The 14,699-nt window shown below is 36.4% G+C and overlaps 1 protein-coding gene across 2 annotated transcripts in view; it reads left to right on the top strand.

The window, feature by feature from the left end:
• Positions 1-13,856: 13,856 nt before the first annotated feature.
• Positions 13,857-14,699, top strand: part of XRN2 (5'-3' exoribonuclease 2) — a 97,935-nt gene continuing 97,092 nt past the window's right edge. The window contains exon 1 of one of the 2 annotated variants that reach the window (XM_074287739.1): positions 13,857-14,172. In XM_074287739.1, the coding sequence (XP_074143840.1) occupies positions 14,098-14,172 (75 nt within the window). In that variant the 5' untranslated portion in view covers positions 13,857-14,097. The remainder of the gene's footprint in view (positions 14,173-14,699) is intronic. The other variant, XM_074287738.1, reaches the window with a different exon arrangement.

Below are 14,699 nucleotides of genomic sequence, written 5' to 3'. Positions count from 1 at the left end.
GAAAGGGAAGGAGTAAGCTAAGGGGAAGGGAATACAGTAATTTCGAGGAAAAGGGGTAAAATAAGGGGAGGATCTTTAAGGTGGGGGAGGGATCCTAAAAAGGGAGGGCTGTGAAAAGCAAGTGGTGTTCACCAGTTTAATACTGGATAGGAGGGTAAAAGGGAAGGAAAGGGGAAAAGCATAAGCAGGGGTTAACAGGATGGCAAGCAATATAGAATTAGTCTTTCTAACCATAAATGTGAATGGGGCAAACTGCCTCATAAAGAGGAAGCAGTTAGCAGACTGGATTAAAAGTCAGAATCCTACTATATATTGTTTACAGGAAACACACCTGAAACAGGGTGAGATATTCAAACTAAAAGTAAAAGGGTGGAGCAGAATCTATTATGCTTCAGGCAAAACCAAAAAAGCAGGAGTAGCCATCCTCATCTCAGATCAAGCAAAAACAAAAATTGATCTAATTAAAAGAGATAAGGAAGGGCATTATATCCTGCTAAAGGGCAGCATCAATAATGAAGCAGTATCAATATTAAACACATACACACCAAGTGGTGCATCATCTAAATTCTTAAAAGAGAAATTAAGAGAGCTGCAAGAGGAAATAGATAGCAAAACTATAATAGCAGGAGATCTCAACTTTGCACTCTCAGAATTAGATAAATCAAACCACAAAATAAATAAGAAAGAAGTCAAAGAGGTAAATAGAATACTAGAAAAGTTTGATATGATAGATCTTTGGCGAAAGCTAAATGGAGACAGAAAGGAATATACTTTCTTCTCAGCAGTTCATGGAACCTATACAAAAATTGATCATATACTAGGGCATAAAAACCTCAAAATCAAATGCAGTAAGGCAGAAATAGTAAATGCATCCTTTTCAGACCATAATGCAATCAAAATAACATTTAATAAAAAGCCAGGGGAAAATAGACCAAAAAATAATTGGAAACTCAATAATCTTATACTAAAGAATGATTGGGTAAAACAGCAAATCATAGACATAATTAATAATTTCACCCAAGAAAATGACAATAATGAGACATCATACCAAAATGTGTGGGATACAGCCAAAGCAGTAATAAGGGGAAGTTTTATACCTCTACAGGCCTACTTGCATAAAATAGAGAAAGAGAGGGCCAACGAATTGGGCTTACAACTAAAATTGCTAGAAAAGGAACAAATTAAAAACCCCCAGACAAACACAAAACTTGAAATTCAAAAAATGAAAGGTGAGATTAATAAAATTGAAAGTAAAAAAACTACTGAATTAATTAATAAAACTAAGAGTTGGTTTTATGAAAAAACTAACAAAATAGACAAACCTTTAGTAAACCTGATTAAAAAAAGGAAAGAGAAAAAGCAAATTGACAGTCTTGAAAATGAAAAGGGTGAACTCACCACTAATAAAGAGGAAATTAGAACAATAGTTAGGAGCTACTTTGCTCAACTTTATGCCGATAAATTCGATAACTTAAATGAAATGGAAGAATACCTTCAAAAATATAGCTTGCCCAGATTAACAGAGGAAGAAGTAAGTACTCTAAATAGTCCCATCTCAGAAAAATAAATAGACTAAGCTATTAACCAACTTCCTAAGAAAAAGTCCCCAGGACCAGATGGATTTACAGGTGAATTCTACCAAACATTTAAAGAACAACTAACACCAATGCTATGTAAACTATTTGAAAAAATAGGGATTGAAGGAGTCCTACCAAATTCCTTCTATGACACAGACATGGTACTGATACCTAAACCAGGTAGATCGAAAACTGAGAAAGAAAACTATAGACCAATTTCCTTAATGAATATTGATGCTAAAATCTTAAATAAGATATTAGCAAATAGACTTCAGAAAATCATCCCCAGGATAATACACTATGACCAAGTGGGATTTATACCAGGAATGCAGGGCTGGTTTAATATTAGGAAAACTATTAGTATAATTGACCATATTAATAATCAAATTAATAAAAACCATATGATCATCTCAATAGATGCAGAAAAAGCATTTGATAAAATCCAACATCCATTCCTACTAAAAACGCTTGAGAGTATAGGAATAAATGGACTATTCCTTAAAATAATAAGGAGCATATATTTAAAACCTTCAATAAACATCATATGTAATGGTGATAAACTAGAACCTTTCCCTGTAAGATCCGGAGTGAAACAAGGTTGCCCACTATCACCATTACTATTCAATATAGTACTAGAAACTCTAGCCTCGGCAATAAGAGCCGAGAAAGAGATTCAAGGAATTAGAGTAGGAAATGAAGAAATCAAATTGTCACTTTTCGCAGATGACATGATGGTATACTTAGAGAACCCCAAAGACTCTGCTAAAAAGCTATTAGAAATAATTCAGAATTTTAGCAAAGTCACAGGATACAAAATAAATCCACATAAATCCTCAGCATTTTTATACATTACCAACACAATCCAACAGCAAGAGATACAAAGAGAAATTCCATTCAAAATAACAGTCGATAGTATAAAATATTTGGGAATATATCTACCAAAGGAGAGTCAGGAATTATATGAGCAAAATTATAAAACACTTGCCACAAAAATAAAGTCAGATTTAAATAATTGGAAAGACATTCAGTGTTCTTGGATAGGCCGAGCGAATATAATAAAGATGACAATACTCCCCAAACTAATCTATTTATTTAGTGCTATACCAATCAGACTCCCAAGAAACTATTTTAAAGACCTAGAAAAAATAACAACAAAATTCATATGGAAGAATAAAAGGTCGAGAATTGCAAGGGAACTAATGAAAAAAAACTCAGAGGAAGGTGGTCTTAGTGTACCTGATTTAAAGCTATATTATAAAGCAACAGTCACCAAAACCATTTGGTATTGGCTAAGAAATAGACTAGTTGATCAGTGGCATAGGTTAGGTTCACAGGGCAAGATAGTGAATAAAAATAGCAATCTAATCTTTGACAAAACCAAAGATCCCAAATTTTGGGATAAGAATTCATTATTTGACAAAAACTGCTGGGAAAACTGGAAATTAGTGTGGCAGAAACTAGGCATGGACCCACATTTAACACCACATACTAAGATTAGATCAAAATGGGTCCAAGATTTAGGCATAAAGAACGAAATCATAAATAAATTGGAGGAACATGGGATGGTTTACCTCTCAGACTTGTGGAGGAGGAAGGAGTTTGTGTCCAAGGGAGAACTAGAGACCATTATTGATCACAAAATAGAACATTTTGATTACACCAAATTAAAAAGTTTCTGCACAAACAAAACTAATGCAAACAAGATTAGAAGGGAAGTAACAAATTGGGAAAAAATTTTTACAGTTAAAGGTTCTGATAAAGGCCTCATCTCCAAAATATACAGAGAATAATTTATAAGAAATCAAGCCATTCTTCAATTGATAAATGGTCAAAGGATATGAACAGACAATTTTCAGATGATGAAATTAAAACTATTTCCACTCATATGAAAGAGTGTTCCAAATCACTATTGATCAGAGAAATGCAAATTAAGACAACTCTGAGGTATCATTACACACCTGTCAGATTGGCTAAGATGACAGGAACAAATAACGATGAATGTTGGAGGGGCTGTGGGAAAACTGGGACACTGATGCATTGTTGGTGGAGTTGTGAAAGAATCCAACCATTCTGGAGAGCAATCTGGAATTATGCCCAAAAAGTTATCAAAATGTGCATACCCTTTGACCCAGCCATACTACTATTGGGCTTATACCCCAAGGAACTACTAAAGAAGGGAAAGGGACCTGTATGTGCCAAAATGTTTGTGGCAGCCCTTTTCATAGTGGCTAGAAACTGGAAGTTGAATGGATGCCCATCAATTGGAGAATGGTTGGGTAAACTATGGTATATGAATGTTATGGAATATTATTGTTCTGTAAGAAATGACCAGCAGGAGAAATACAGAGAGGCTTGGAGAGACTTACATCAACTGATGCTGAGTGAAACGAGCAGAACCAGAAGATCATTATACACTTCAACAATGATACTGTACGAGGATGTATGCTGATGGAAGTGGATTTCTTCAACATAGAGAAGAGCTAATCCAATTCCAATTGATTAATGATGGACAGAACCAGCTACATCCAGAAAAGGAACACTGGGAAATGAATGTAAACTGGTATTTTTACCTTCTGAATCCAATTCTTCCTGTGCAACAAAAAATTCGGTTCTACACACATATATTGTATCTAGAATATACTGTAATATATATTAACATATATAAGACTGCTTGCCATCTGGGGGAGGGGGTTGGGGGAGGAAGGGAAAAAATCTGAATAGAAGTAATTGCAAGGGATAATGTTGTAAAAAATTACCCATGTATATGTACTGTCAAAAAAAGTTATAATTATAAAATAAAATTTAAAAAAAATAAATAAATGATGGGTTGCTTCAGTATAAAAAAAAAAAAATTTAGCATTAATATGATGAACCCTCTGGAGGAGTAGCCACCTGGGTTGCCTAAGAAAAGGTAAACTGACCCAGAAGGTCAGAAGTTGAGCAATTCACAGCTCTTTTGTCAAATAAAGGTGGGATCAGGCCCACATGTAGTTCTTATATTTCCAGCCTGAGCAAAATAAAGATATGCAATTACACACACACACACACACACACACACACGCCTGTTAAAAATAAATTGAAGGGAGAAGGGAAATATAACTGGAAAAAGTGTTATAAGATGAATGTGAGAAAAAGGTACAAAATAGCATACTATTTCAGGCTTTATTCAATAGGTAAAATTATTGTATGGTATTTAGCACAATGCCTGTTACATAGTAGGTACTTAAACATTTGTTGATTATTGGTTGGAGGAAGAATGTAGAAAATTTGCATGGGTAAGGTGGCATATAAGTTAGACTTTATAGGAAGGATAGGAGTTTAACAAATGAAATAGGAGAAGGAAGAATATTCTCAATATGGGGAAGGCATAGCATGTGTTAGAGGAATAGAGAATAGTTCAGATTTTTTTTTTTTTTTTAAAGGAAGAGGGAGACCTGGGAGTGTTTGCAGATGTCAGAGAAGGAACAGGTAGATAGTAAGAGACTGAAGTTGTCATGAAAAAGGGAATGAATTGTGGAGGCAATCTGCTAAAGGAGTTGGGATCAAATATATTTGTATAGAGAAGAAAATTAATAAGTAAAGTGAGGGGCAGCTAGGTGGTGTAGTGGATAGAGCACTCAGCCTTGAATTCAGGAGTACCCGAGTTCAAATCTGGTCTCAGACACTTAACACTTCCTAGCTGTGTGACCCTGGGCAAGTCACTTAACCCCAGCCTGGGGGGGGGGGGGAATAAGTAAAGTGAAATTTATATTTATAATTTATCTTTATAGAAATTGTAATTATAGCAAGGAGGGTGAATGAGATTGACAAAAAGAGAATATGAGTCAAAATGACTCTAAGAAACTATGATTATTTCTCTAGGCTTATTTCCTTATTAGTAAGGTGAAGGCTTTGCTCTCAATTATCTCTAAATTACCTTTTTGTTTCAAAATTTGATGACTCTATTGTTAGGACTCTATCAGAGGTTCTATTCAATAAATGGCTAAGACTCAAGTTAACTTGCTAGGCAAATATAATCTGAAATCTGTGGGGATTCTTTTGGTCTTGGTCTGTGATTTCATTGGTGTAGGAACTGCTTAAGAGGAAGCATTCTTCACCAATGCCTGGTCATTGAGCTGTCAGTGTCAGCTCAAATGATTTGCCAGTTACATTCACATGGCTGGACTTGAACTCATTTTTTTTCTTTTTTTTAATAGCTCCAAGACCAGTGCTCTATTCACTCTATCACATTCTGTCTTTCATAATCTTTTTCTATGATAGGTAAAGCAAATTCTTGCTTGGAGATAAAATTATTTTTAATGCCACATCACTATCCTATAAAATGTTTTTTAGAGGCTTTATAGTTTAAAATAGTATGTCTAATAAACATACTAAAAGTGCCAAATCAGTTATCCAGAAGTCAAAAAATATTCCTTTATTATACAAAATCATAGAATTAAAAACTACTAAGCATGGTGACAGTTATATGACTTCATCTGCCTTATATAAAAATTAATGCTCCTTATAAGCATATCAAGGCTTTTTGCTGTAGTCTTATTAGAGACTATAGAGAAAAGATCTCCATGGTTACAATTAGGTTTCATATTAAAGAATTAATATAAGCAGGAAAAACTGATGTTAAAGGTTAAAACAGATGACATAGAATTAAAATGCATATTCTTAATTCTTTTCCCTTAGCCTGAAAATACATTAGAGAAAAATGACAAAAGACCAAATGAGACTATGAACCAAACCATTTGGAACCAAATGGAAAAAAACAATTATCCATAAATCTTTAATTAAATTAAATGTTCTGTGACAATAATTAAACAGATGATTCCTGCAATGAAATTGTTCTTACAAAACCCCTTTGATACCTCTTGAAGAAAAGGCATCATATATGTAAATAAGTAATAACTTCAGGAATATTCTAAAGAAACAGTTAAGGCTTATGAAAATTAAAATCCAAAGACAAATTTTAACCAAATTTTCTTTACATGACATTTGCTGTCAAAACTTTTTTAAAGCATATACAATTAGATTGTTGGAACCTTTATAAAAGTGATATGTAAAGAACAGCCTTAGAATAACAACAGGAGGGGCAGCTAGGTGGTGCAGTAGAGAGAGCATCAGCCCTGAGTCAGGAGGATCCAAGTTCAAATTGGGAACTCAGACACTTAACACTCCCAATTGTGTGACCCTAGGCAAGTCACTTAACCCCAACCGCCTCAACAACAACAACAAAAAGTAGAATAACAATAGGAGAAAAAAAGGCCAATCATAGTTAATCATTGCTGTTTTTACAACCCATCCTTATCTTCTCTTTTGGGAGAATAAAAATTTTATATGATGTATATACTTCATATACACTTATTATGTATCCATAACTTTTCTGGGAGGTGAGTTTCTTATCTGTAAAAGGAATTTAATATATGTACTACTTACCTCTTATGATCTTTGTGGGGAAATTGTGAATCCATTTACATATGCACAATACTACATATGCACAAATATATCATCATATATAGATTGAATTGGATTTTGCAGCCAACACATCCTCCTTGAGTGAATTATGATTTCTTAGCTTATTAAAAGGTATGACTGCTTTAACATTCTCTTTTAATAATACCTCAGTGGAAGCTGAGCAAGGATCTAAAAGAGAATGGCTTCTAAAGAAAGCACCTCCTCTCTCTTTTAAAAAATTATTTTTTGATTGCATTTTAAGTTTTGAGCTGATTTCCTCCAAATTGTTAACCCTGCAATAGAGACCAGTATTTGATACAGATAGATATGGGAAGCCATATAATATATACTTACGTATATCAGTTCTTCCTCTGGAGGTGGATAGTATCTTTCTTCATAGGTCCTCTGTAGTTAATTTGAATAAAAATATTACTCATAATAGCTTAGTCATTCACAATTACTCTTTGAACAATATTGCTGACACTGTATCCAATAATTTTCTCTTGGTTCTGCTCATTTCACTCTTCATTATTCTATGCAAGTCTTTCCATGTTTTTTCTAAAATTATTCTTATTATTTCTTATAACATAGTAGTATTCCATCACAATCATTTACCACAACTTATCTAGTTATTCCTCAGTTGATGGGCATCCCCTTAATCTCCAGTTCTTTGCTATCACAAAGATAGTTGATATGAATATTTTGAAACATATAGGTTCTTTTCCCTTTTTTCTGATCACCTTTGGAAATAGAACTAATAGTGGTATCATTGGGTTAAATGGTTTACACAATTTTATTACTCTTTGAGTATAATTCCAAATTGCTCTCCAGAATGCTGGATCAGTTCAGTTACACCAACAATGTATTAGTGTCTCAATTTTTCCACATCTCCTCCAACATTTGTCATTTTCTCCTACCATTTTAGCCAATCTGATAGGTGGGAGATGGTATATCAAAGATGTTAAAATTTGCATTTCTCTATTCAATAATGATTTAGATAATTTTTTCAAATGACTATATCTTTGATTTCTTAAAAAACTGCCTGTTCATATCCTTTGACCATTTATCAAATGGGGGGATGACTCATATTCTTATTAAATTTAATAAAGTTCTCTATTATTTGAAAGATGAAACCTTTATATAAAATTTCTATAATATAGAAATAGTATAGTTCTATAAATTTCTATAAAATTTCCAATTCATTCCCTATTTTATGCTTTCCTTCTACTCACAACTATGTTGCTTTTATTTGCACAAAATCTTTTAAATTTAATACAATCAAAATGATTGTCAAAAGAATCTCTTAAAGACAGTATTTCCTTTATTCTGATAGAAAAAAAGCTGGTATGTGTTTGGATTCCTGGAGATTACAGCTTTTTTGAGATTTCCATGCTTTAAAATGCTAAACACTCAGTTCATAAGCATTTATTAAGTGCTAACTAGCTGCTAGTCACCAGGAATACAAAGAAACTCACACACACACACACACACACACACACACACACACACACACACACACACACACACACACACACACACAAAACCCCATCCTCAAGAAGCTGATATCCTGAAAGATGACACATAAATAATTAGTCATGTTAGAATAACACTCAATATGAAAATCAGATAGCGAGGAAAATGTATTAAAGAAGAATCTTAAGGTATCATCATACATTTCTAGCCAGAAGCTGGCTCTGCTCCTCTTCAAGGAGAGGGAGTGCTGAACATAGAAGTGGGAGCTTTATATTTGGTTTGGCACAGTCACTCCCTTCAGAAACTGGATTGGTCCATTCCCTTTTGGGTTACAATCTTTCTGATACTCCCACTACATGACTCCCCTAAATATGTATAAACATGTTACCCCTCCCTCATCATATATCCCATGTTCAAAAATGTCAGGAAATTCCTATGGGATTGTGTTGTTTAATATGCATTTAACCTGTTAACAGGGCAATAGTGATTTGCTCAAGTCAGGTCATTGATCCCAACTAGTTTGGGCTGGATCTACTATTATCTTGTTTATGATTTTCTCAAAACCACAAAACTCTTTCTGATTGGCTGAATTTACCTATGCCTTCCTAGCTCTCTAATTCCTTTTTTGCTCAAGGTTTCTATTGATCACTTAATTGTTCTGTGGAATCTTAACCTTCCTTAACCTCTCATATTCTGAAAACCTCTTGGTCAGTGGTACCCACTATCCTAAACTACCTCAAAGTTTGCAGCACTGTGGAAACCCAACTTTTCAGCATTTTTCACAAGCACATATGGATATACATGCAGAGTATTTGAAAGATAACCTTAGAGAAAACTATAGAAACTAGGAAAGGTCTCCTGCAGAAAGAAACATGTAAGCTGATCTTGAAGGAAGCTAGGGATTCTTGCAGATAGAACAAGGAGAGCACATTCCAGGAATGGGAAACAATTACTACAAAAACATGGAGAGATCAAGTGTCATGTGAGGAGTAGTAAGCAGACCAGTATGTCTGGATTGTAGTTTGTCGTAGTTCATAAAGTTTGAGAAGGTAGAAAAAAGCCAAATAGTGAAAAGTTTTAAGTGTAAAAATTGTTTACATTTGCTCCTAAGGTAATGGGGATATACTATATTTTACTCAGCAGATAATACTAATGTGATCCTTAGAAGATGCTGCCAATGATGTAGTCAGAACCTGACCAGCTGGGAAGGAAATCATCTTTATCATAAGGCTGGACAGGAAAAGAAATATGATATGGATGGCAATAAAAATAGGAAGAGGATAGCTACAAAATTTGCTTTTGTGATTAAAAAGATTTAAATGCAGGGCAGATATGTATGAGAGAAAAAAAAAACTTTTAAAATCTACTTTTTAGAAATTGAAAACATGTTTGCTTTTCTAGCCTAGTGGCCTAAGATGATGACACAGTAATGGGTAAGAAATTTCTAAAAACATTGTTAAATCATGATTATGTAGCTGAGTGATACAGTGGATTGACTGGGCTTCAAGTCAGGAGTATCTGAATTCAAATCCAGTTTCAGAAACTTACTAGTTGTGACTCTGGTCAAGTCACATAACTTTTGTTTGCCTCAATTTTCTCATCTATAAATCATAATTATAATAGCATTCATTTTTGAGGATCAATTGAAATAATAACTATAAAGCATTTAGCATAATATCTGGCATAAAGTATCATATAAAACACCATATAAATGCCAGATATTATTATTATCATTATTAATATGTTTAGGCAGCAGATTAAACTATACCTACAGTTTTGCTTCAAATATCAATATATCTATGAATATTTAAAAGTCTTAATTTTTCTGTTTCCCTGATATCTTCCCTACCGCTCTCTATTTTCAATATAGTTTGATCTCCATCCATTATAAATACACATATATGCAAACATATATTGTTTGAAGGATATAATAGAATAGAATCTTTTGAATTGTAAGGGCACAGCATGAATCAACACCCAAACAAAGCAATAATGCATGAGCTCCCCATGATCTTTACCTAAAGCAGAAAACATATGTTCCTAGTAAATTTCTTTAATTAAAAAAGCATAATAAACAATGACAAGAAATACCTTCTCCTCCAACTGAATCACAAAAGAATACAGGAGTATACTAACTCAGATTCCCATGTCATTGGTGTGAAGGTGAATACATGTACAGAACCTACTTGACTAGAAGACATTTGTAGAAACATGCATGTTGAGGGAAAGACATACAGGGTAACTCAATTCTGAAACAATTGTTTCTTGTTTCCCTACAAAGCTGCTAAGTATCTTTATTTTTATGGCAGAGCTAATACATTAAAATGGTTATCTTTCTAATAATCAATCAAGTTTGACAGCACATCTGTTTGACCCAAAGATGCAGAGTTTTTTGTTAAGAGTTTAGTTCTTATTTAGAATTTTGATTTTATATTCTAAAGTATGGAAGTATCTATACCTTGAAATTAATTCAGAGTTCTCATTTGCATGTATAGACTGACATTTAAGGTAATATGCCATCACTATAAAACACTATTCAAACACAAAATACTGCAAATTTAATCTATAGGAATTCTGTTTGTTCATCCTTCATAAAGCTACCAAAGTAATTTTCTGAATACAAAGAACTTGCTTACACAACTCTGAAACCTTTGTTGGTTTCTTATTTATAGGATAAAACACTTATAAATTCTTTAAAAACCTCTACAATCTAGTTCTAATTTTCCTTTCTTTTAAAACTTTAAATTTTATTTTGTTCTTTATTTCTGAATACATTTTTTCTCCCTTTCCCAGTGAACTTTCCCTTATAACAAAGATTTAAAAGGAGAAATGCAGTCCACCAAAGTCAACATTTGTGTCTGACAACATAAGGAATATTCCATATTCAGTCTGCCATTTTTATAAAGCTGAATTTAAATTAAATTCTTCTTCAGGGCTAAGATCAAGGGGTTCTGTTCAGTTTTATTCTTTCCACTTACATTGCTGTACTCAGTGTGAATACTGGTATTTTTGGTAACTTTTCTTGGCTTGTTTCACTTTACTCCTCCACATATTTTTACTTTTTCATCAAAGTGGACTTGTGTTTTCAATCTTGTTATACTTGCTCTTAATTTTACAAGACATTTACTACCTCTAGAATGAACTCCTTTCGCATCCTGGAATGGTGAAAGCCTCTTCTCCAAGGTTAAGCTCAGGTTGTACTTCCATCAAAGTATCTTCTCTGAAATTCCCCAAATGGTCTTTAGTATTCTGCAGATTTTCCTGGAATACTTAAATCTAGATCTGTCCTTGGCCTATTATAGTTTATTTTGTATCATATTTATCTGTATAATGGTGGTATGGTATTCTTCTTTTCTGTATCTTCATCCATGACCTCATTGCAGCCTTTAAAACTTGATCACTCTTTTTCTTGGTATTCTCCTCTCTGTAAATTTCCATGACAGTATTCTGTCCTAGTTCTTCTTCTTGTCTGATTACTCTTTTTCTCTCTCCTTTGCTGGACACAAAAACTGCAGATCCCAAAAGGTCTGTTCTGGATCCTCTTAGTTACATTCCAATTGGTAATCTCATCAATTCTCAAGGTTCAATTATCTATGCTGATGCTTCTTAAATCTACTTATCCAGCTCTCCAGCTTTCCAACTGCCTAGTGGACATTTCAAACTCAAAGTTAACTTTTTAAACTTAACATGCCCAAAATTAAATTCATTATCCTCCATTCTAAACCTTCCCCTCTTCTTCATTTCCCTATTATCAATTACCACTAGTCACGCAAGTCCCCAGCCTGGGTGTTATTCTTGACTCCTCTTACCTCATATTTAATTAGTTACAAAGGCTTAGCAATGATAACAGGTCTCATATATGTTTCCTCCTCTCTGACATTATCGACACCCTCGAGTAGGATGTTATCACCTTATCCATAAACAAGTGTAATAGCCTGATAATTGGTCTCCCCTTCTCAAGTCCATCCTCCCAATCCAGTCCATTCTCCCCTTAATTGCTGAATTGAGCTTCTTGAAGTACAAAAGTGACTGTTAACCTACTATCCCCTTATCAATAAGTTCTAGTTTCTAATCACACTATTTCTGAAATGGGTTTTTTAATGTATGGAAGTTTAAGCTTCCATACATTAAAAAACCCATTTCAGAAATAGTGTAATTGTATTTTGATGAACATAAATGAAAGAGAAGACATTTGTGATAGGTTAAAATATATCTTCTTACCATAAAAGCAATTATAAAAGGAACCAGTCATTTAAAAGTCTAAAGAAATTTCAAAACATTAAATTTTTTGGCCCAAACATTGATACCATATGAATATAATTATCTATTAATCTAGAAAGGGATTCTGTTCCTTGAAGATGAAAATGAATGACAGCAGTTTTAGTGAAGGGGGGAAAGAAAATGTTTTCAAACTAGACTTGGAGCCATTAGACCTGATTTAAATCCCAGCACATAACCTTAAGTAATTCACTTAAGCTCTTTGGGCATTTGTTTATTTTTTATGAAGGAGCTGGACTACTTATTCTCAAGGATGGTTTCCAGCAGTAAATGCGGCTAACTCAATGCTTTTCAAAGTTTTGGTCTCAGTATCTTTTTGCATTCTTAAAAATTAGTGATTCCAAAGAACGTTTTGTTTATGTGGGTTATCGATAGTTAACCTAAAACCTTTTAGTATTATTGTGAAAATAACGTTGAATTTTAGACCTTCTAAAAGGGCCTGGGAGTTGGGACCCGGCTACAAACTCAAGCCCTGCTGTAACTTAGACGAGGACTTCTTCCCACGAGAAATGGCACAGAAAGGTATATCCATTGGGCTACCTTAGACTTGCTCCACTCAAAACCAAATAAAAACGGGAAACTCATACTTCTCCTTGTAAAAGAGTTCATTATTCTAGTGAGATCACAGATCCCTTTTAATCATTTTTAAAGGCTCCAGGTGTAACTGGAAGGGAGGCCACAACGTAAAAGAAAGCGGGTTCTGGAGCAAAGATTCCCGAGCTTTTAACACTGCGTGGACGGGGAACAGACAGACAAAAGACTGCCCTTTCAAGGCTCCTCCCCAAAAGCCAAATTCCTGAGCAGAGTTTGGTCTCACAAAGAAATTCCCCGGATTCGACACGGGGTTCGAGCGAAGGCCTCGACTGTGCCCGGGCCTCCTTCCCACCTGCGCCGCTCAATCAGGCGCACGAGTGGGGCACAACTGACGCGCTGGGAGTCGGAGTCCAGGTGCCCCAAATAGCCCCGCCTCATCTGATGGGAGGCCCGGACGCCAGGAGTAGGTCTCTGCCCAAATGGCTGGGGGGTGGGCGGCTCCTAGACCCCAGGCTGTCATAGAAGTGTACCGGCGCAGCGTGAGCCCAGCTTCTCTGCTGTGCTCGGTTCAGCAGGAGCCCCGCCTCGGAAGGATCACCTCCCCCACCTCCTCGGTACCCTTTTCCCGCCGTGCTCTGCAGCGGCGGCCGCGTGGCGTCACTTCCCCCCGCTCGGCCTTAAGGTGGGCGGAAGTGCCTGCCCTCCGCCGCCGCTGCCGCCGCCTGTCTCTCTGGTTACGCTTTTTTCCCCCCCGGGTCCGGGCTTGCCGACTAAAAAGCGCCCGGCCGAAATCATGGGAGTCCCCGCTTTCTTTCGCTGGCTGAGCCGCAAGTATCCGTCCATCATCGTGAACTGCGTGGAAGAAAAGGTAAAGGAGGAGATCTGTGAGGGGTCGTTCGAGGCGTCCGAAAGAGGCGGGGGGCTCCAGGCGTGACTAGGCCCTGTGTCTCCCGCCGCCCCAGTTCCGCCTGTTGTCGAGCCTGAGTCGGGGCCCGCCGGCACCCCGGAGTCCTGACCTGCCCGCGTTCGGGAGACTCCCCTCGCCCTTTGGTGTAGCCCGCTAGAGAGTCCCCACCCCCTTGGGGATTCCCCGCGCTGAGACACGCGGTAGTCACTTCTAAGTTCCACGGGCGGGTGGCTTTGCAGTGGGAGAAAGTAGCGGGTTTGCAAGAGGACGAGAGGGGACGGCCGGGCTCCCGACTCTGGAGAGGCGGCGTGCCTCGTCCTCGCGCGGTCTCTTTTGGGTTAGCCTAGGGGCAGCGCTCCACCCCCACACCCCAACTCCTCCACCCCCGGCCACTTTCCGGTGTGCTGTTGTTACTTGGTGGGGGAGGCGTGACTGTAGGAGCCTGGAGCCTTCTGCGCCCCCCGCGCGCGCCGAGTCTGCCCCGTTTC

The sequence above is a fragment of the Sminthopsis crassicaudata genome, chromosome 2 (assembly GCF_048593235.1).
Source record: "Sminthopsis crassicaudata isolate SCR6 chromosome 2, ASM4859323v1, whole genome shotgun sequence".
In the NCBI taxonomy this organism is placed as follows: domain Eukaryota; kingdom Metazoa; phylum Chordata; class Mammalia; order Dasyuromorphia; family Dasyuridae; genus Sminthopsis; species Sminthopsis crassicaudata.
This window is presented reverse-complemented; position numbering and strand designations above follow the sequence as displayed.